This window comes from Protopterus annectens, chromosome 17.part0, assembly GCF_019279795.1.
Source record: "Protopterus annectens isolate FY-2018-M chromosome 17.part0, PAN1.0, whole genome shotgun sequence".
In the NCBI taxonomy this organism is placed as follows: domain Eukaryota; kingdom Metazoa; phylum Chordata; order Ceratodontiformes; family Protopteridae; genus Protopterus; species Protopterus annectens.
Window position 1 is genome coordinate 286,756,483 of NC_056751.1, and position 23,816 is coordinate 286,780,298.

A 23,816-nucleotide genomic window follows, 5' to 3' on the forward strand; every position below is an offset into this window, starting at 1 on the left:
ATTTAGAAGTGATTTGGATGCACTGATTGTTTATTTATTTCGTTTTATTTTACATTTGTTAACCAGGATGGTCTGACTGGACGAGGTCCATTTACAGCGGAGGCCCGGGGAGAAAAGCTCCACTTAATTAATACAACAGACAATGATAATAATACATAATGTAAAGTAAAGACTTTGTTATTGAGCAGTATTTTGTGCATAATAGAACAGTAGGCAAAGAAAGATCATATCAGTAATATATACAAGTGAACATTAAGTTAGTCATCAAAATATACAGACAGAGATCACAACAACATTTCCAAATGTCACGGGATACCATTTGTTACTTCCATTTTTACCGAGGGTCTGATAATTGGAGAGAAGAGAGAAAGATGGTGGTAGCATACACTTGGATTAAGTAATACATGGACAGAGCCAAGAGCTAATAAGATGAGCCTTAAGGGACCTTTTGAATTGTTTGGTATTAGGTGCAGAAGTCACCGAGGGAGGGAGATTATTCCAACTTTTTGCTATACTGTGAGAAAATAGAGCATTACCTGCTGTGTTGTTGGCTGTGGAGATAGAGAGGACGGATTTGTTGGCAGAGCGGAGTGGTCGATTTGGAATTAGCCAGTAGTTACCCAAGGGCTGGAGTTTTTTCAGGATATTTTAGGTTGTTATAAGCTATGACTAGTTGGTGGTAGGTTAATAACTGTGGGAGCTCAAGCCACTGAAGTTGCCTAAGAGGTATACAATGGTGTGTTCTAAAGAGAGAATTTTTTTGCAAACTTAGCGATTTTGTTACAACACGACTCAAGTTTCTCCAGGTCAGATTTTCTTACATAGGTGAGAATAGGTACTGCATACATGAGTGTGGAAAGAAGGTAGGTTTGAGCTTGGCCCGACCTTGATCTGATAGAAAGTCTTTTTGTCTATATACGGACCCCATTTATTGTGTACCTTTTTAATAGTTTGAGAGATATGGATGTCAAAGTGTAGGTTGTTATCTATTTCGACGCCAAGCATCTTGGTGTGGAGAGAGGGTGAAATGACAGTTCCATTATTGGAGGAGATAGAGAATGAGAGTAGAGTGGTTTTTGATTTGTTTGGGGTAAATAGTAGTAGTTTTGTTTTGTTGGGATTTAAGATAAGTTGAGTATCTGTGATCCACCTTTCTACTGAGGTAAAAGATTCCTGGGAGAGATGCTTTAAGGTGATGAGATTTGGGGTGGTGCAGATCAGGGTGGAATCGTCTGCATACTGTAGGAGTGAAGCCTGTAGGGTAGAGGCATGTAGATTATTGGTAAAGATTGAAAAGAGGAGTGGACCGAATATGGAACCTTGAGGTACACCAATGGTAGTTGGGAGTAAGGATGATACAACTCCTTGCCACTGGACAGCTTGTTGTCGGTCTGACAGATAGTTTTTAAACCATGCAAAAGTGTTAGGGGACAAAAGATAGAGAGGTAAGAGTATCTATTATTATGGCGTGGGAAGCCATGTCAAATGCTTTGGAGAGGTCCAGGAATATAGCAGATACAAATATGTTATTTATATGTTGGTTAACCAGGTTTGTGAAACAGAGAAGGGCTGAAGTTGTGCTGTGGTATGGGTGGAAACCATGTTGTGTAGAGAAGAGATTGTTAGAGTCTAGGAAATGCATGACCTGAGAGTGCATGCATTTCTCAAGTATCTTTGATAAAGGAGACAGAATGGCTATGGGGCGATAGTTAGAGAAATCATAGGAATTCCCACCCTTACAAAGGGGAATAATGTAAGAGATCTTCCATAGCTAAGGGATGTGGCATTCCTGTATGGAGAGGTTGATTAAGACTGAGACTGGGTAGGATATAGAGTCAGCAGCCATTTTTATGAAATGAGCAGGTATACCATCTGCTGCTAGAGTAGTGGGTTTAAGTTTTAAGAGGTATTTTTTATTGTTGAGGTTGGGACAGGAGAGAATGTAAAGGGAGGTGAGTTGTTAGGAGTTGTTGGTATGGATGAGTAGCTATTTTTGGAAAGTTGAGTTGATAGTGATTTAATGGATTCAATAGTGGTGATTAAATTGGGAGGCTATATCGCTATCTGTTTTTGTAGAGGTGGAGGTGGGAGCTGGTGTGGAGGTTTTACCAGGTTTTTGTGCCAGATTGTGATCCCCAAATGCAGGGCAAGCTTTAAGAAATAATCCCTGGTTTGAGAAAGTTGATACCTGGTGGGAGCAGTAAGGAGCCAATCATCCAGGTATGGTTAGACCTGAATCCCCTGAAGCCTCAGGTGAGCCACTACTACCGCCATCACTTTGGTGAACACCCTGTGGGCTGTAGTGAGACCAAAGGCTAGGGCTCGAAAATGGTAACGATCGACTCCTAGCCTGAAGCGGAGGAACCTCCAAGAGCTTCTGTGCATCTTTATGTAATAGTAAGCATCCTGGACGTCTAACGAGCACATCCAGTCGGTCTCTTGCAGGTACGGCATGGACTGTAGTGTGACCATCCGGAATTTTTCTTTGGCAACAGAAAGGTTCAGGGTAGATTCTGGACCTTAAGTCTTCCGTTTTCTTTGGCACCAAAAAGAACCTGGAGTAGAAGCCGATCTGGGCTGATGTGGGGGGAATGGTTTTGATGGCTCATTTTTCTAGCAGCTTGGAAATTTCCTGTGCTGCTGCCTCCCTTTGCGTGGGTGGTATGTCCAAGAAGTGTTTGGGAGAAACCACAAAGGGGATAGAGTATCCGCTGGATATGATCTGAAGCACCCAGTGGTCTGATGTTACGGACTCCCATGCCGCCAGGTGCAAAGACAATAGTCCCCCGACTGCCTGCAGAGTACAGCAGTTGGGCAATCCCTCAGGGTTGCTGTCCAGGTCTGTTCAAGAAAGGTTCTCGAGACCCAAAATTCCTCGGACCCCCTTTGCCTCTGGGGAAAGAAGAGTTCCGAGTGTCCAGGGAATACTGTGACTTCCGGAACCACATCTTTTTTTGCCCTTTCTGATTCCGGGAAAAGGATCTTTAAGGGTTCGAGAAGCGGATTCTGACTGTAGACAGTGTCTGCCCATCCTTCTCACTCTGGACTAAAGTCTCTTTGATGGTCTTACCAAAGAGCGTGGAGCCCTTGTAAGGGAAGCTGGCAAAGGACGCCTTGAAAGGTTCCGAAAACTGACCGTCTGAGCCAGGCGTTGCACCTCATGGACACGTCGGACCCACCCGCCCTAGCCGCTCCTTCAGTGGCATGTTGGAGGAGTCGCATGCATATGTTGGAGACCGCTTTTAAAGTGGCCATCCTCATGAAGAACGAGTCCCTGTCCTCCTGCAACATGGACTTTGGGGGGGGGGGGACTATGCCAGCTCCTTGACCAGGTCGTGCTGGAATCTCGTGACATGGACCAGGTAGTTCAGCACCCTAATGGAAAAAGTTGCTGAAGCATAAACCCGCTTCTCTAAGAGATCCATCATCCGTGACTCTCAGCATCCACGGAGGAGCCCTTGTTCCACGCTGGCCTATCTGATGGTGGATTCAGGATTTTATCAGGGCATTTAGGGATTGGTTCCATGGTGTCCAACTCCTTCCAGGCCCGCGAGGTGACCAGATCCACCAGGGGATATGCAAGAGGGGACACCCAGAAAGATAGATCAGAAGAAGGTTTGAGGGCAGTCCAACCTCCCCGTTGGTGTAGGATTTCCATGATGTCTCCAAAGGAGACATCCTCGGGAGGTGACCTGGGGGAACCTTCCCCATCAGCCAAATCCGTATCCTCGGTGAGGGACTCCGGGGAGTCCAAGTGCCTCCTCTTAAACATATGCTTGTGAGGCACATCTCCGGTGGGGCTCTCTGGGGGGTACTCGCAAGCCACTTGTTCGTCAGGGGGAACCGTCTGGGGCTCCTCGAACACGGGCTGTGCCTCTGGAAAAATGATGGGATGCATAGACAGAGCTGAAGGGGTCGGGGTGGAATCCGAAGGGATATTCAAGGGTCTCAATCCAGAGGAAAGAACCCTTTCCATCACATCGAACACCAAGGGAGAACGAACCTTCTGAGGAGTCAAAACGGAAGCCGCCCTCCCTGGATCCGACGCAAGAATTGGAGCTGGGCCCGAAGTGGACAGAGCTCTGAGGGAGGGAACTTGGCCAACAAGACCGGAGCCGATGAAAAAAGTTCTGCTCCCTCAGATCCGACACCCAGACTCCGGCTCCAAGAGCCACTCATATCCGAACTGGCTGGATCTAACACGCTCCAGGCAGTTGTTGGCGTCAAGAAAACAGGTACCGTCAGCGCCGACCCCCTGACTAAGGTCATCCTCGGATCAGAGTACTCCGAAACCGGTGGATGGATCGGAGAAGGAGAAATTGGTGTGAAAAAGGGAAGCAAGCTCCCCCCTCCAGAGGGAGAGGGGGCTGGCAAGACCCCCATCTGGATCCGAGTACAAATGAACCTCCTCATCATTTTATACATGTCAACTTCCGACAAGCTCCGTGTGGACCTCGACGAGGCCATGGACTCCGACCGGGCGGGTCGGGGAATGGAGGCCCTAGATAGAGGACTTGTCTCCTCCGCCTCCAGGGAAAGTCTCGGAGATCAGAGCCAAGGGGAGTCACGGATCCTAGCCTGACTTTTGGCGGGAGTAGATGGAAGGTTCGGAGACCTCTTGCGTTTCTCTGGCTTAGAGGAATGTTTGTCCTTGTGCTCTCTCTCCTTCTCTCTGCCCCTTTTCCGCTCCACTTCCACAGGCTTAGAGGTGGGAGTTTGAGTCCCAGCCTGGGAGGGAGGAGAAGCAAGTGCAAGAGAGGAAGGAGAGGTGGCCACAGCAGCTGCTGTGACTGAAGCCATGGATGAGGCAGCCGCCTCAGTAGTGGAAAGAAGGCCTTTGAGGGCCAACTTAGCCTTTCTGTCTTTAGTAGTGCACGAGTTAAAACCGCGATTAAGTACACTCTGTACTCAAGTGCGCAACGCCCAAGCACATCACGTACAGAGTGTGGCCATGGGCAGGAGACTACTTACGGCCACACTCGGTGCACCTTTTAAATACAGGCTTTGGATCAGCCAAGACTAAACACGAAAACACACTAAAGAGGGAAAAAAGGTGAAGAAAATAACCTATTTCCCAGTCACACAACCACTCACCACACAGTCAAGACACACACAACACTGAGAGGGGAGGGGAAGCAATACAGACTAACAAACTGACACTAAACTACTTAGAAAACTTTTTAACACATGACGCACCAGCAAGGGGAGGAGGAGAGGGAACCTACACTAAACACCTAGATAGAAAACATTTGCAAAAAAGTCGCATAATATACAAAAACCCACTCACTACCTCGGAGCTCAGGAGATGATGACGCTTCAGGCAAGCCACGGCAAACAAGATCTGGGGGTTGGAAGGTAGTGGAGGTGTATTACGGGGAAGGGGAGGTGCTTGGAGCTCGGAGCAGATGCTAGTGAAACTGCCGGCTCAGATCCAATACGGATCCGGTATCCCACGGGTTGAAGACCAAATGGAGTAAACTACTTCAGATCAAACTATTTTCATAGTAGTAGTATTCTTTAGGTTTTAGGTCTAACATTGGATTTTATAAGTCACACTAAACACAGTGACTATGAAGTTTGTAATACTTTGGAAACAAATTAAAACACCTCAGCAACCACTCAAGTTACATACTTATTGTCAGTAGCATTTTGATCACCCAGATGAAAGATTTCCTATGTGGCTAAGCAATTCTGTCTGTGTTACTTGGTTGCCGACATATTTAGAAAAGCATAAAATTTGCAACAAGATAAATAATTATTATACGAACAACAATTAATCTTCAATCTGCACTAGACAGAGGCCAAACAGCATTACGGTTACATTTGCCACTGTGGAAGATTTAAGATTAAATATTTTACTAATTAGTATGTAGCGTGGCTTTGGAATTATTAATGCAAATACGAATAAGCAATATTTGATGCCTACAAGCAACAGTAAGATGTAAATGCAGAAACACCTGAAGGCGTCACCCGGCTGTAAAGATTTAAACATTTCCTTCTCCAAATGGCATATGCTATTCAGGCAAAAGCATTTAACTAAAATACAGCAATTGTGCCCCTCCTTGCCTTCCCACACCAAAATAAGAAAACACACGGTCAAAAAAGTGGCAGCAACTTTCCAAGTAAGTTATCAAGACACCAAGTTGTAAAGTATGTAAAGAAAGCATGGACAGTGCACACAAGCCTCAAGAAACCAACAGAGAATGAATTCAAGAAGGGAGTCTCCATCAAAGTGTAGTCTGCCCAAAATACTGAGTTTTCCTAATCTATGGTAGATATTTCTCTTTGACTTATCAACCAATCAGGAAAACAATCAGATGAATGGCAGCAACTAACAGATAAAGTCAGCAAGATATCAGGTTAAAATAAGTGAAGAAAGCACATACGTGCAGCATAAAAGCATCAAGAAATGTATTTCTACTTGACAACCATCTGTCCTGCTCCCACTGCCCTACTGATCCATTTGTTTTCTTGGAGGGACAGCAACCAACGCAGGACCCAAGACTTTGTTAATCAGGCCGACTGAGGGCAACCTGCCAGCAGATTACCCAAATGTAATGACTGCAACAGTGAAACACGAAGAACATCTGGTGAATCATAAGTGGGGACACTCACATGCATTAATGGAAGTTTTTTCCTGTCTTAATCCCACATTTGCACTGCTCATGCCTTTAGCATCCAAGACGGTGGCATGCAATGGATATATGTCCACCTCTGCAAGCATGCAAACAGTCCTGCCACCGCTTGTAGACAGCATCTCAGCACAACTGTTTTCACCACTGATCCTACCACAGAGTGTTTACCCAGGCATATGCCCCCAATTCCTGATCCGCCCCACCCCACCCACAGAAAGACAAGCAGGGTTCACTCATTCATTTTGCTTGCACCGCATCTGGCTCCTTCAATATCACAGCTGCTACTTGAACTTACAGACCTGACTATGACCCAGGCAAACAATCACTCTACACCAGTGAGCTGGACAACAGAAAATAATGTTTAACAGAAGGGACTCTCTCTCACTGGCTCACCTTCAAAATGTGCACATCTTGTCAGGCGATTAGCCCAACTTGTCACTCCTGTATAGAGTTTAGTTGTTGTTTGTCTTTCGGCTTTTCCCGGCAAGGGCTCGCCACAGCGGAACTCCGGTCTGCTAATGATTGGTAGTAGATTTTTACGAAACGCCGAGGTGCCAGCTCGACGCCCAACCTTCAACAAAGGCACGCCCATTTACACACGCATGTCTTTCGAACACTACCCAACCGTGGGAAGGACATGCATACTCCACACAGAAGGCACTCCCAAGCCCAGCTGAGAATCGAATGGGAGACCTCTTGCTGTGAGGTAACAACGCTACCACCGTACCACCGCGGCATCCTGTATAGAGTTTAGTACTTACCAAAAATCTGAGCCAAAAGATTGCTCCTTGGCAAGTGATATAACCCAGTTACTTTCACCAAATTCTGCAAACAAGAAGGATACAGTCACCTACGGTCAAGTCAAGCAACTCATGCGCCTGTTTTTCATATCCCCCCACCCCAAAAAAAAGAAAGAAAATCTGTCCTTAGCAGCATAGATGGCAGCTTTTCTAAATCATTCAACAAGGCAATCCACCCAAGGCTCCGGTACCATGTCCAGTGCATAAAAAATGCAAAACTACACATTAAACACTCTATGGCTACTGAATAATGCACAGAACCAATCCACATAGATTTTAAATCACCACATTACATTCCCACCAGTAATGGGAAGGATGACAGTCACTCCAATAAGACAAACCATTAAAACTGTCTGAAGGACTACCATTTCCTTCCCTCCACATTTTATAGCCAGTAGCAGCCAAAGATTACATCTCTCAAAGCAATAAATATGAATCAAGATAACATAGTGAAACATAAGAAAGGAACAAAATCAGTAAGATTTTTGCTAGGTGTCATTTTAAAAGTCCTGAAATAAGTGTAAATCTGTCTTTAACAAATATAAAGAAGGGGGCTCTGTACAAGGTACAGCGTCTCATGAATAAACAAACTGCATTGAAGACAAAAAAGTAACTACCAGATAAAGCATGCCAAAAAAAATACTCATTGGGTCTTCAGCCAAGGTTGCTCTAGCAGCAAAATCTCTTAGGTACCGAGAGATTACCTATACATGAAACTGCAATGTTAAGGCCATTAATGATTTTTGTATGGTAAGTATCTGCATATGGATTTAAAATCCTATTCCCAATTCCAAGAAATGTTAAATGCTTTTATGAAGTCCCAAAACTATACTTCAAGCAGTATACTTCCAGAACACACACACACACACACACACACACACACACACACACACACACACACACACAAAATATAAACTTCTATTACGTACAAAACGCTAATCATATCGGTCACATTTTCTACTTGATAATACATTTAAACTATGAGATGTACTTACTTGTTCTAGATCACTTGGGATGTACTGTGTAGCATTGCAGGATGATGCTACTTTGATGAGACTACAGTAAACTGTATATCTGACTGGAGTATTTTCCATGCCATAGAAAAGATTGCTCAACCTAAGACAAAGCAAATGGTTTTAAACAGTTATTTACACTATACTACAAACAGTTAGTGATAAACAGGAGATAATGTTTACATTTTTTATATACAACAGAGCAATGTGGTATACAATCCTCAAGAAATCACTAGTACATTTTCTGTTAGTGAAATGTGCTGCACAATCATATCATGCTAACAATGCATTAACAGCATTACTTTGTATTTCTAAGAAGACAAAGAAATTACATATCAATCAAAATGAAAGCAGAAATATCCTAAAAATATTCCCTGTAGCCCACCAAATCACATATTAATAAACATAACTGATGTCATCATCTTACAAATGCAGCCACCATTGGGTATAATGCAGTTCTATCCAGCTCCATGGGCACAAAGGAATAAAGCCCTGACTATGACCAAAGTGATCCAAATTCAACTAGTGGCTGCAGAACTTGCTGGAGCTGGCTGAAGGGTGGAAGACATTATGACATTATACTTGCTCGCCTTTCTCCAGGAAGTAGAGGGTTGGGAAGATGTGCTGAAGGAGTTGGGCTGTTTCTCTACAACCCTGGTAGAGAGAGGGGTTTGGAAAGTTTGGCTGAGTGTATAGGCTTGAGAACTGATGCCAACCTAGGGCTTGGGGCAGAGACATTACTAAGACACTGCCTCCTTACCCACTCAGCCTTCTTTCAGTGATACCACCACATAACATGTGGTAGTAGTGCCTTACCTGCTAAAGCCTTCCTTGAGGAGCAGCAATAGCAGTTCGTAGTTTCACTCACCTTCTACAGATCATCAGTCATTACTGTGGCGTGGGAGCCAGTGACAATGACCCGGAGTTCAATGCCTAGGTGAAGAAGTAAAAAGTACCAATAGTATTGGATAAGATGGTTTCACAAGAGCCATGCTGTAAGAAAGTACCCTACAAAAAGCCTAACCAGGAATAATCTGTTGAGGGTAGGAAGATAAAAAAGACAGCACTTCAGCAAGACCTGGCATACCTAAAACAGTGGGCTTCAACTTTAACCTGCATATATGTTGCGTTTCTAACCCACTTTACTCCTTGTAATAGAATGCCCTTTCACTCTATGAACAGTAGTTGTCTTTTAGGTTTTTAAGCTGAAGCCCACAGCAACAAATTGCTAATACAGCTGGTATGCCATTAAGAGGCAGTGATCACTCATCAGTCAGGATGGCTATTCCCATTCTTGTTCAATAATTCTCTCTTGAAAAGAAATAAAATGGAAACAGCAGACTGGACCTGTAAAATACTGTTCTCCAGTCTCTCAAATAAACAGATTTAACAAAGAGATTAATTGAGTAAAGGTAGAGAGTGATGAACTCCGCTATTACTCTAACAAGAAAGCAAGAAATAAAAACATAGGAAAAACTAAAATGTTACTTTAGGACTTCAGTAAGCAGCAAAACAGACTTCAGCCAAAAAACTATTCTACCTCTCCTCAGTTATTCACACTTCACACTACTATTAATTCAAAATCAAGAAATGTGTTAAATTGCATGGCACTCTACATATGAGTGCATGCTCACATGCATGCAAATAAAATAGAAAGTTAATAGTGCTGATCACTGGAAAGCCTAATAACCGCTTCATAGGCGCCAGCTTAGAATTTGTGCTTATATTTTACTCCCGGTGAGAGAAGGAACAGAGTGCATCAATTCCCAACTGTTTCTAATTGGGCAGTGAGGGTCTATGTTTGACCTTCCTGACTGGTCTAGTTGATATCCAAGGCGTCTACCAGGAAAAGGCTACAACAGGCCTATAGACTCTTGCATCATCATGAACAAGACTGTGGATAACCAAAGAGCCTGTTGGCCTGCTTCTCAACTTGGGATTGGCAATATTGCTTTGCTTCTTGTGACAGAAGAAGCAAAGGAGAATTGTATCCCTGCAGCATGAAGCTGTGGTGAGACCAGCATTAGTAGTAGCCAGGCAGTAACCATTCAGGCAACTCCCTTCTCATCATTCTTGACAAGATAATTTTTTCTTTTCAGTAAATACTGCTCGACTTCCTGCTTTCTAACCCAGCTTCAGAATATCTGCTTAAATATTTCATCCATAAATCATCAGACTCTACTTAATAGTTTTATCTCCAGTGTTTGGCAGTGCCCTGTAAAGACGCAGGCAGCTTCAGTTGACAGTTTTTCTGAAAAAGCACTGTGTCCTGTTTTTGGCATTACAGAATAGTTTTGGCATCCTGAGGCAATGTAGAAATTGCCTCATGTTTACTGACAACCAGTTAATTCTCAAGCAAACTGATATAGTATGTGAGGGATATATTTACACAATGTCACTGCAGGCAAAGCTCTCACATAGAAGCACTCCTAATGTCAATAAGGTTGTCGGTTGTACACACGAGGCACCCACCACACAATTCAAAGCAGACACATTGACCCACACATGCTGAGGCACTTAAATGTACCCTTCCTAAACTCCAAAGACCTCCTAGACAAAGTACACACAACAAGTATCCTCAGCAGCCCCGAATGCACTCTTTCAAAACAGCACCCACATCAACACATACAGCCACATCTCATGGAGGTTCTACTGCAAAGCCCATGATGTAAGCCACCACACAATCCAACATTCTGGTCATTGAAGACTCCACTGTGAGACACACTGAAGTCCCTCTCACCAGGCTGAATAAGGAGAAAGTCATGGTCAGTTGTTTATAAGGGGCCAGGATCCTCCACATTACATGCACACTCAGGTCACTGGACCACAAGTACCAGTATGACACAGTCACAGTCCATTTGGGTGTAAATTACCAGAGACGTAACTCCCTACACTATATGAAGAGAGACATCATGGAGCTCTTAGAATGTGTATCCCAGGCTGGTATGAACCTAGCACTGAGCAGCATTTTACCTTCACCAAGGATGATGCCAAAATACGAACAAAAGATGATGGACTTAAATAATTGGCTTAGTTTCTGGTGTCATTATAAGGAAGTACAATATTTGTCAGCATGGAAGGAGATGGTCAACAAACCACAATGCTTTGCCAGGGATGGTCTACACCTCCTCCATCTATGCTTTCAAATATTAGTTAAAACACTGTCCTCCCTCCATAGGGCCTTTTTAGGCAATGGCAAACTGAATGTACTTCCGACATAGCAAATCAAATCAAAACCAAGAAAATCTAAAGGTGTTACTGCTCAATGCTAGGAGTCTAAACAAAAAACTCCACTCCCTAGAAGTTCTCGTCACCCTAAAGAATGTTAACCTTTGTACAGTCACTAAGACATAGCATAAAGGCATGGAAAGCACACAGACAGTGCAAGGTTATAATGCCTTCCACAGATTAAGGCCAACTACTACACAGACAGAGAATACAGGTAGAGGTGTCTCAATTTACATAAAGAATAAATACACCTCAAGGCTGATCAAACAGGGCAATGCACTTGAGCTTCTCCAAATTCAATACCACTTCCTTGCAAGCTTTGGGTCCCCCTTTATGACCCAGGAAACCCATACCATGTACTTAAACCTATTAGAAACACTCACAATCCGAACCAATACCATATTCATGGGTGGCTTTAATTACCCACTACTAACTGGGAATCATACACACCACCAAACATACAGGCACAGAGATTCCTGGATTTTGTAAACACAAACTTCCTGGACCAGACTATCAACACACCCACCAGGGGTGCAACCAAACAATCTGGTCCTCACTAATATGGTAGCGTGCTGCACACCCCCTATTGTAACATCTTCTCTGGTAAGGTCAGACCACAGAATGGTCTCCTTTGAAGTAAAAGAAAAACAATTTGAGGGGTGTGGTAGCAGCTGGCTCAAAAAGTAATAAAAGCAGACGTCCAGTATGACTCACAGCTGAAACAGACGTGGCAATCTCTCTCCTGCAAGGCCAAACTGAGTTACATATTACAAACCTGTACGTTACTGCTTGCACATTATAAAGGATCAAGGATATAAATAATTTGGGTCTGAATATTGAACACAAAAGAATAATAAGAAGCCAGAACCAGAAAAAAGTTGGGGGAAGGAGATTTCAACTCATTATCAATTCCAGACCGTGTGTTAACCCGAGAAATCATAGAAAAAGAAATAGCTGCGAGTCTGGCAGCAAGAAATGTCAGTACTGTATGGTAAGACTGAAAATGAAAAAAAAAAAAAAGTGGTGGCTCAGAATAAATGAGATAAAAGAACAGAGGGCAAAGAGGGGCCCTTATCAAGACATTCCACTGAACATGAGACCTTTCAAAAGACAAACAGCTCAGAAAGACATAATAGTGGTGACGGGTATTACAATAATAGATGGGAGAAAAAAATAAAGAATTGGAGGACCAAGTCAGGGGAAAACTTTTGGTTTTCAAACAAATCAGAAGGGTAAGAACTTCAAGACTGCATCCAGTTTATGAAGTAAAGAATAGTTGTGTAAGAACTTACCATAACCTCAGATGTCCTTCTCTTCCATGTTGCAGTATTCATAACAGTAGGGAGGTTGCTGCCTGCAGCACCGGACATCTGGCCAGTATACCAAAGTCTCAGGAGGAAGAGTACATGCTACGTTGTACATCTAGGCCATAAACTGATGTCGGCTATAAAAGTGACGTCTGCAAGTACCCCCTTCAGAAATGACTGCCACATACAGTAGTAACCCTGGGGAGCAGAAAGGGATGCTTTTCAGACCCATATATGCCACCAGGCTAACGTAACCCAATAAGTGTATGTGTGTTTGGATGTGGAGAAGGAAGGGAGACACTCCAGATGGACAATAAGAGCAAGAGAGGGCTGGAGGGGGGGACTGAATACTGCAATATGGAAGAGGAGGACATCTAAGGTTATGGTAAGTTCTTATACAACTATTTTATGTCCTTCTAGTCTCATGTTGCAGTATTCATAACAGTAGGGAGAGTACCCAAGCTTTAGGTATAAGCCTGGGAGGAAGGTAGAGGGGCCTGGTCTATGAGAACCTTTAGAATACACCTAGCAAACCAGATCTGGCTCTGGAGACCAAGTCTAGCTTGTAGTGCTTGGTAAAGGTATGGAGGACCAGGTGGCTGCTTCCAGGATGGAAGTGTGGTCCACACCCCTGAAAAAGCCTGATGAAGAGGCAGCTGCCCTTGTAGAATGCGCTCTCATATTGGTAGATAAAACCTTTCCATGAAAGGAGTAACAAGCAGAAATAGCTTTAGAAATCCATTAATATATAGTCTGTTTTGAAACTGCCTTTCCCAAGACTCTTGGGTGAAAGGAAATGAACAGCTGGTCAGACCTTCTAATGGATTTGGTCTTGTCCAGGTAATACCTAAGCCGCCTATGAGCATCCAAGGAATGTAGTGTTTTTTCAGATGGATTTTGTGGTTCAGGGAGAAAGACAGGGAGGTTAATGGCTTGATTTAAGAACAGTTCATTAACCACTCTGGGGATGAACAAGGAGTTAGTCCTGAGGGAGACCCTGTTCTTGTGGAAGATGAGGTAAGGGGGGTTTAGCCATCAAGGCCTGGTTTTCTAAGACCCTCCTGGTGGATGCGAGGGCTACCAGCAGTACTGTTTTCCAAATACACAGTTTCAGAGATGCTGAGTGAGCTGGTTCAAAAAGAGTCAAGAGTTTTTCAAGAACAAAGCTAAGATCCCATGAAGGCAGAATCGGTTTTCTAGGTGATTTGATGTGGAGAACCCCTCTTAAGAATAGCTTTACCTCTAATCTGGATGCCAAGGGAGGAACCAAGGGGAGACAGGTGGAAATGGCTGACAAGTGTACCTTCACAGAAGAGTAGGTTAGCCCTGAATGTAGCAGCTCACACAAGTAAGAAATGACGATAGGTACAAGAATAAGAAAGGGGTCCTGTTTTTTCTTCTGACACCACCTGGAGAATATTTTCCATTCTGACACATAATGTCTCCTGGTACTAGGTTTCCTGGCCTCCTGCAGGACATTGTGTACATCCTCTGAATATAGGTGTTTGAAGGGGATCAGAACTCTATCACTCGCAGACAGAGTCTGAGGTTGAGCACCTGAGGGTGTATGAGTGACCCCCTGTCTTGTGTGAGTAGGTTGAATCGGTGGGGTAACCTGTGATAATTGCCACTGGCTAGTAGATGAAGAAGGGGAAACCGATGCTGTTTTGGCCAAAAGGGAGTTACCAGCAGGATTTTTGGTTTGTCCCTCTGAATCTTCAGAAGGACCCTTTGAATCAGAGTGAAGGGGGGAAGGCATAAAGATACATCCCCACCCAAGAAAAGGAGAAGACGCCCATCCTCCACACCTGTGGATGTGGATCCCTTGTACAAAACAGAGGCATTTGCCTGTTCTGGGAGGAGGCAAACATATCTGCCTGAGGAATACCCCACTTGTGGATGAGATCCAAAAACACCTCCCTGTGAAGCATCCATTCATGGGAGAGTGCAGAGGTTCTGCTGACAGTGTCCACCATCACATTCCCTGCTGAGGGAATGTACACTGCTTGCAGGTGAATGTGCAATTCTGCTGCCAGGGACCAAATCTGAATTGCCAGGCTGCAGAGGGGGTAGGACCTGCCCCCCCCCCCACTTGTTAATATACCAGAGGACAGTCATATTGTCTGTGACAACTTTTAAGGTGCCTGGTAGCAGGACTGGCTGGAAGATTTTCAGCCCTAAGAAAAGGACCTTCATTTCCTTGATGTTGACATGATCCGTTTGTCTGAGGGAGAACCACTGTCGCTGAACTTTGTTTGTTGTGGGTTTGCAGGACTGCTCCCCAACCCAGGTCTGAAGCATCTGTGAAGAATTGTTGTAAGGGTGTGAGAATCTGCAAAGATATACCCTGGTTGAGGCATATAGCTGTAATCCACCATAGCATCTCTTTTTTTCAGGCATGGAAGGAGAGGAAGTGGAGTATCCAGGGGGTGAGAATGTTGGTTCCACCGACTCCTCAGTACTCACTGACATTTTCTCATATGCAGCCTTGCTATGGGGAGCATGGGTATCAGGGATGCCATGTGGCCTAGGACCCTCAAGAACACCCTGGCTGTTAAGGTTTGGAGAGATTGGAGGTAATGTGTGATGGCTTCCACCTTCTGACAAGGAATGAAAGTTGCCATCTGATTTGTATTTATCCTGCATCCCAAGAAAACCAGGTCTTGGGGGTCGTCAGGTGAGATTTTTTCCTGGTTCACAGTGAACCCTAGGCTTGCTAGGGTATTGGACACCATGCCTAGGTGGTGGTAGAGGGTATGGCAATCTTGGTGAAGGATCAAGAGGTCGTCTAAGTATGGATATATCTGAATACCCTGTACTCTGCAGTGGGCAATGACTGGGGCTAAACACTTCGTGAATACTCTAGGGGCTGTGGAAAGCCCAAATGGCAATGCAGAAAATGGAAAATTCAAGGAACCCATTGAAAAGCGTAGAAACTTCCTGTAGCTGGGGTGAATAGGGATATGGAGGTAAGCATCTTTCAGATCCAGGGATACCATGAAGGCTTGGTAAGGGATGAGGGGTAGGAGGTGATGCAAGGTGAGCATTTTCAAGGTAGGCACCTTGAGGAATAGATTGAGTACAGACAAATCCAGGATTGACCTCCAAGGGTCATATTTTCTTGGAACCAAAAACATCCTGAAGTAAAATCCATGGTTTGTCTGTTTTGGAAATACTCTTTCTATGGTGCCCCAAGCTTGAAGCTGTTCTACAACTGAGGAGGAAGAGATGAAGCTGATTTGTGGGTGGTTGGGGTATCCCCTGAATGGGAAGTATCCTTTCTGTATGATGGAAAGGACCCAAGCCTCTGAGGTTCTTTTCCACCACAAGAGTGGGGAAAGGGTGAGGTGGGGGAATAAGGGAATGGAGCTGGGTAATGGGTTCGAGTCACAGTGGAGGAGGTGTGTCCTGGTCAGGCTGCCTCTGAAAGGGAGCTGGTGTGGAGGCAGAAGCTTTTTAGGAGTGGAATATCTCCTAGACTGCCTCCGTCCTTTGCCCTGTTGGGTACTGGAATGAGATGACTGCCTCCTAACAAAGGAGGTTCTTTGAGGGTAGTTCCTATGATATCTTGGAATAGGAGAAACTAGTAAATGTTTAAGATTTTGTAGCTCCCTGCCCTTCTATCCTGTAGGGATTTAAGGATCTATGTAGAAGCTGCACCGAAAAGAGCCTCATCATCAAGGGGTGCATCTAGCAATTTGGTCTGGACATCCATAGGAAAGGTCTGTAGCCTCACCCCAAGAATACCTTCTCAGGACAGAACCTTAAGCTGCAGATTTGAAGAACTCCTCTACCGCATCATAACTGCACTTTATGGAGTACCTGGTCACCCTGAGAGGCGGTAGAGAGCAGGGCAGAGAGTTGTGACTTAGCAGGAGAGTTTAGCACATCTGGAATGAGTGCAGAAGCTTTAGATAAGGTATCTAAAACACACCTAGCCATGTGCATTTGACAGTTTAGGGCTCTGCTGGCTACAGTAGTAGTAGTAGTATACACACCTTCTTCCCCAATCTATCCATAAATTTGCTGCTCTTGTAAGTGGAGAAAGTACAGTTTTGTACCTACCATAAATGTAGATGTTCGAGTGCTAATACAGCTGCAGTCATAACAGATGGGTTCTCCTGCCGTCAGGCAGGTCCTCGGTCTAGGTCCGGCATCGGTTGTCGTCGCTTCTTCCCTGACGTCAGTGCGACAGGGGTATAAAAGAACCAGCTGACGCCATTTTCTTCAGTTTTTCTTGCCCCAGATGTCAGGTGCCCCCAGAAAGAAGGCAATACACAAAATTATGTAATAATGCAATGCAATATAATCAAAGACCAGTAGTTGCAAGCAAATACACCATAAAAGAAGACCCCTAGAGGGGAAGGAGGGAGGGAAACCTGGACTGCAGCTGTATTGGCACTCGAACATCTACATTTATGGTAGGTACAAAACTGTACTATGTTCATCGTGCATACAGCTGCAGTCATAACAGATGGGTAGAATCCCAAAGCTAAGAAAGGGGTGGTAGGCACTAGGTGGAGCTAGGAGGAGCCAAAATGCCCTGCAAGACTGCAGTGGCAAAGCCTGCTCTAGATTTGGAGTATAATGGTAGGTTGCAGTGCTTAGAGAAGGTATGCACAGAACGCCAAGTGGCTGCTTCTAAAATATCCTTGGTGGGCACTCCTCTGAGGAAGGCTGCAGAGGTGGCTGTGGCCCTGGTAGAATGAGTTCTAATGCCTGTAGGTACAGTTTTGCCATGAAAGGAATAGCAAAAGCGTATGCAGTGGGCTATCCATTTTGAGATTGTCTGTTTGGATATTGACTTTCCTTGAGCTCCTATCGCATAGGCCACAAAAAGCTGTTCTGATTTTCTGAAAGGTTTTGTTCTGTCCAAATAATAACGCAGCTGTCTGTGGATGTCCAAGGAATGCAGTAATCTCTCCCCTTTGTTTTGAGGATTAGGATAAAAAGTAGGTAAATGTATGGCCTGATTTAAAGCTACCCTGGATACCACTTTAGGCATAAAGGACGGGTTGGTACGTAATGAAACTCTGTCCTGATGGAAGATGATAAAAGGCTGGACAGCCATAAGAGCCTGTAGTTCTGAAACTCTACGAGCTGAAGTGATAGCCAGAAGGAAAGCTGTTTTCCAGGACAAATATTGTAAATCTGATGAGGCAGCTGGCTCAAAAGGAGGCAAAGTCAGTTTTTCCAGAATGAAATTAAGATCCCAAGCAGGTATTGGTTGTTTTCTTGGAGATCTTAGATTCTTAGCCCCTCTGAGGAACTAATAGAGGGTGAGAGAATAAAGGTGGATCAGTGTTGTATTCTGCAGAAATGGCTGAGGCATGGATTTTGATGGAGGAGAACGAAAGTCCACTGCTTAGCAGTTCAGCCAAATATTGTAGTATTTGAGGTAAATTCAGTTTTCCAGGGCACTGGCCCTTTTTCTCATTCCAAACACAAAAACGTTTCCATTTTGCAGTAAGCTTTTCTAGTTGATGGCCTTCTGGCCTCCAAAATGACATCCTGCACCTCCTTGGAGAGCAGGGCCTGCTGCGATGCTAAGGAATCTTCCATGCGGCTAGATTGAGTGTTTTCAGCTGAATGTGAAGAGTTTTGAAGCTGTGCTGAGTCAGAAGAAGAGGCATTAGAGGCAGGGTCCATGGTGGGGAATGCGTCAGGCTCCTCAAGAGTGGGTACCAGTGTTGCCTTGGCCAGTCCGGAGCAATGAGGATCATCTTTGGTCTGTCTGCTCTGGTCTTCAATAGGACTTTGGGCAGCAGAGGAAGAGGTGGGAAGGCATAAACTGTCATTGATGTCCAACTGAAAGAGAGAGCGTCCACTCTCCAGGCCTTTGGATGGAAGATCCTTGAGCAGAATTTTGTCAATTGATGATTTTTGTGGGAGGCAAAGAGATCTATGTCTGGCCTTCCCCATTCTTGGATTATCTCTGTAAAAACTTTTGGATGCAACTTCCATTCGTGTGGATCTGTCATATTCCTGCTTAGGTTGTCTGCCAGCATGTTTTCCTTGCCTGGCAAGTACTGTGCTTGTAGTTCCATTTGTAAGTCCATGGCCATGTTCCAAAGTGACATGGCCAGTCTGCATAGGGGATAAGAATGTGTTCCTCCCTGCTTGTTTATGTACCACATAACTGTGGTTGTCTGTTCTTATCAATAGCTGACCTGGTTGTAGAAGGTCCTTGAAAGCTGTAATAGCATTTATCACTGCTAGCATTTCTTTTTGATTGATGTGAAGGTGCTTTTCTTTTTGGGTCCATTTGCCCTGAATGCACCGGTCTGTCATGTCGCCCCAGGCGTAGTCCGAGGCGTCTGTTGTGATGACTTGATTTGCTTGAGGCTTGCTGAATGGAAGACCTGTGTTTGTTTGGCATGCTTGAGCCCACCACAGAAATTCCTTTTGCAGACATGGAATTAGTGGTATTATTGTTTCCAAACTGTGGCTGTGTTGAGACCATATGTTTTTAGGTACCATTGTAGTTTTCTCATATGCAGCTTTGCACATGGGATTAGTAAGATGCAAGATGCCATGAATCCCAGAGCCTGCAGGATTTTCCTTGCAGTCAGCCTGGTGCAATTTGCCAGTGTTCTGAAATATTGAATTAGTTGCCCCTGCTTCTCTGGCGTGAGGTAGGCCATCTGGGTGTGTGTGTCCAAATTGGCACCCAGGAAAATTATCTTCCGAGAGGGTATTAGTCTTGATTTCTCTTTGCTGACTGTGTATCCTAGAGAGTTTAATAACATTATTACATAAGCCAGATGTTTCAGAAGAATGTGCTTGCTGTCCGCTTGGATCAGGCAGTCGTCCAAATAAGGGTATATTTGTATCTCTTGAAGTCTGCAGTAGGCAATTACTGATGCCAGGCATTTCGTGAATACTCTGGGCGCAGTAGATAAACCAAAGGGCAATGCAGAGAATTGATAATGGGTTGAACCTGCAAGAAATCTGAGGTATCTTCTGCAATTTTGTCCGATTGGGACATGCAGGTATGCCTCCTTGAGGTCCAATGTTACCAGCCAAGACTCCTTGCCCAGCATGGGAAAAAGTTGCTGTAGAGTGAGCATCTTGAATTTTGGTGCAGTAGGAATGTGTTTAGGATGGAAAGATCCAAAATAGGTCTCCAATCTTTTCCCTTCCTTGGCACCAGAAATAGCCTGGAATAAAAACCTTGACCTTGTTCGTGTGTAGGTACCTCTTGAATAGCTTTCATGTTTATAAGATCTGAAATTTGCTTTTGTGCCTCTGCCCTTTGATTGTGTGGCAGGTTTGGCATGCCTTTCATTTTTGGAAGGGTATGAAAATGGAATTTGTAGCCTCTGTTTATAATGTTCAGGATCCATTTGTCCTTTGTGACAATATGCTAATTTTTTGAGAATAGTGCCAGCTTTCCTCTTAAGGGGGCTGCCATTTGAGACCTGGTTGGCATGCAAAGGGGAAAGTCATTGGTTTTGCTTTCTGAAAGATTGCGAGTTGTCCTCACCACCTCTTTGTGTAGGAGCTTGCCATTGTCTGCCTCTGTACAAGCCTTGTGTTTGTCCTCTGCCCCTCGGGCGCCTGTATTCTGCCTCTTTGGGGTCTGTCTGTGGCAGGAAAGGACCAGTTTTTGGAAGGCCAGTTTCTACTAAAACATGGGGGTTGAACCTGCAGAAATTCTTTCACAGTTTGCATTGATTTAGCCTTTTCCTCCATTTTCCGTAATACTTCCTCAGGATTTGCCCCAAATAGTACATCCTTTTGAAGAGGGGCGTCTAGTAATTTAGCTTTGACATGATCAGGCAAGGCTTGTTCCTTGAGCCAGGCATGCCTACGTATGACTGAGCCTGTAACAGCAGCTCTACATGAGGCCTCTAGAGCATCAAAACCACATTGTAAGGTATGTTTACCCACTTGTTCTGCACTATGCATCAAATCCTGCAACTCCTTCATGTCTGGTTGTTCAGGTTGTGACATTTTACTTTTCAATTGAGATAACAGAAACTGTTGGTGTTTTAGCATATGAAACTGACAGTTTAAGGCCCTCATGGATAAGGTAGCCGAGGTATATACCTTTTTTCCCCACCTTTCTAAGGATCTGGAATCTCTCTTGGAAGGCAATGGGTTTTTGGCAATGGAGGCCTTAACTCCCTTGGGCCCCTGTGAGATGGTTTCTAGGTCAGCAGCATGGCTTTTGTATAGAAATTGGTGTGAGTCAGGAACCTTGTAGTACCTGTCAGGCTTAACTGGAGCTGGAGGAAGAGAGTCCGGGTTAAGGCAGGCCTCCAAGTACACATCATCTAGGATGTCTAGGACAGGAGGTATAGCCAGAGGCCTGTGCTGGGGTAACAAAAGAAATTCCCTGAGCCTTTTCTTGGAATCTGAATAATCCTGGCCTTCCCAGTGGAAGTGTTCCCTTAAGGTATGCAGAGTTTCACCAAATGAGTAATCCTCAGGGGGGGGATACAGAAGGAATAGATTCCTCTGCATCAGAGTCTTCAAAAGGGGAGTAAGACTGTTCCTGATAATCAGAGTGCTCTGAAATAATGGAGCCCTGATCAGAGGAGGGGGAATCTTCCTCCACTCTGGGTCTTTGTCCGGAGGTGGCCGAGAACCTCTGATTAGAGTAATTAAATCCTCAGCCATTTTAAGCATCTGTTTCTTAGGCATGGGGCCTGGAGATGGGCCCCGTGTAGCTGGTCTCTTAGGGTGCATGGTAGCTTTAGACTTGGTGAAAGCCTTGATGGAGAAAGAAGAGGAAGGTCTGAAGACACCTTGAGTGGAGGTGGACCTGTCCACATTCTGTGTTTCCACGCCAAGCGTGGCTTCGGTATCTGTAGTCAGGGTGTGGGCCGAGGAGCCTGCGACCTCGGGTACAGGAGACACCACCAAAGATGTGTCGTCGGTAATCAGGGGCTGCGTAGGCGCCTCGCTGAGTACCGGACCACGTATAGTCGGCTTTGGCGTGGTGTCGGTAGAGGCCGCGGGCCTCGAGTGTCGGTCCTTGTCTTTGCGTTTTTTAGACAAAACCGGAGTCGGAGTATCCGACGACAAGGTAAAGTTAAATGCTTTCCCAAAATAATGCTGGGCGAACTCCGCCCGACGCTTAATAGTGCGTTTGTTGAATGTAGCACAAAAGCGACAGACCGAGACATCGTGGTCTGGGCCTAAAAAGGTATACAGAGGGAATGGAAATCCTTATGCGGTATTTGCTTCCCACAAGAAATACAATTATTAACTTTGTCTGACATCGGTCTGAGGCAAGAAAAAGTTTCCCCAACGGGGTACTTAGCTTTTAAGAAGACTTCGGTTCCAAATTTTTCGTAATCTCAGGAGCTGGCCGACCGGCACTTGCGAACTGCTTCTGCTTCGGGTACCACGCGGCAAGAAAGACTGGAGAAAATCGAGTCGGCTGGTTCTTTTATACCCCTGTCGCACTGACGTCAGGGAAGAAGCAACGACAACCGACGCCGGACCTAGACTTTGGAATTCGGCCGACCGAGGACCTGCCTGACGGCAGGAGAACCCATCTGTTATGACTGCAGCTGTATGCACGATGAACATGAGAGAGATAGAGAGCAGCTGTCTGGAAGATTTATCTGCTGACACTGCAATGACAGCAGGTTCTGCAGGGTGCTTCTTGAATAGGAACTGTGTATCCTGAGGAACCTTACAGAATCTACCTGGTCGTTTTGAGGATGGGGGCTGAGAGTCAGGGGTCTGGGGATGCTGACAGAAAAGCATCATGAAAGGCTAGAAGCAGGGGAGGGACTACAGATGGAGAAGGCTGGTCCATCTGCAATAATTCAAAGCATCTCTTTTTGGTTTCAGAGACATCTGCGGCCTGCCATTTAAAATGTTCTCTCATCAGGGAAATGGTATTCCCAAAGGAGAATTCCTCTGTTAGAGACACAAGACTAATGGAATCCTCCTCCTCAGGGGTAATGAAGTCCTTAGGGGGGATTCTATCTGGGAGCAATAGGTAAGAGACTCATCAGAGGAAGAGAGGTCCTCCTCAGAATCCTCTAAGGCCTGTACAGGAGTATGGGCTGGAAGAGGTACCTGAGACTGGAGGGCTTGAAAGGCCCTGAAAAGATTTTGGGAAAATCTTCCCATCCAGGAGCTGGTTCACCATCTTTGAGCTCCCTATGTTTCAATATCTGTTTCTCTTCAGAGGAGTAGAGGGATGTGCTGACTTGGAGGCAGACTCCTGAGAGGATGGAGAGAGTAGAGTAGGCCCTGCCGACTTCCCGAGCTGTTGTTCCCCTTCTCCATCAGGGACTGATGGATAATGTACCTCAGCAGACGTACTCTACATTTCCGCAGAACCGGCTTCTACCAAGGCTCCCAGTTCTAGCTGTGAAACGGGCAGCCGATGAGACCCTGGGCAAAAATCCGTATTAAGAGTCTCGCTGGACTCCTGAGGTGCAGCATAGGTATCTGGTTTAACTTTCTTGGCCTTCTTCCGAGGCAGCTTGTCAGAGGTGCCTACCACATCCTCCATGACTAGCGCTAGATGCCAGAGCCTCTGATTTTCTAACTAAAGCTTTAAGCCAGACAGATGGCTGTGAAGTGTTTTAGGTACAAACGACTTGCAGATATCACAAGACATATGGTTGTGACCTTCACCTAAACAGAATAAGTGCTTATCGTGCATGTCCTTATGTGGAACTGGTCTTCCACAAGCACACTTCACCTTCCTAGCTGACATGTACGTTTGAAAAGAAAAAGAAGGTCATAAAAAACCCAAAAGGGTACTTACCTGTATAGGACGGCTGAAACAAAGAACAAACTGATTCCCAGAGCTGACAATCAGAGGTCTGTAGATCACTGACGCAGAAAAGTTCTGAAGGG

The 23,816-nt window shown here is 44.9% G+C and overlaps 1 protein-coding gene across 2 annotated transcripts in view; it reads right to left on the reverse strand.

Annotated features, from left to right (window-relative positions):
- Positions 1-23,816, reverse strand: part of EIF3M (eukaryotic translation initiation factor 3 subunit M) — a 1,227,752-nt gene that overhangs the window by 1,119,169 nt on the left and 84,767 nt on the right. For both annotated transcript variants that reach the window (XM_044058942.1, XM_044058943.1), the window contains one exon: positions 8,431-8,551. In XM_044058942.1, coding sequence (XP_043914877.1) covers positions 8,431-8,551 — 121 coding nt within the window. The remainder of the gene's footprint in view (positions 1-8,430; positions 8,552-23,816) is intronic.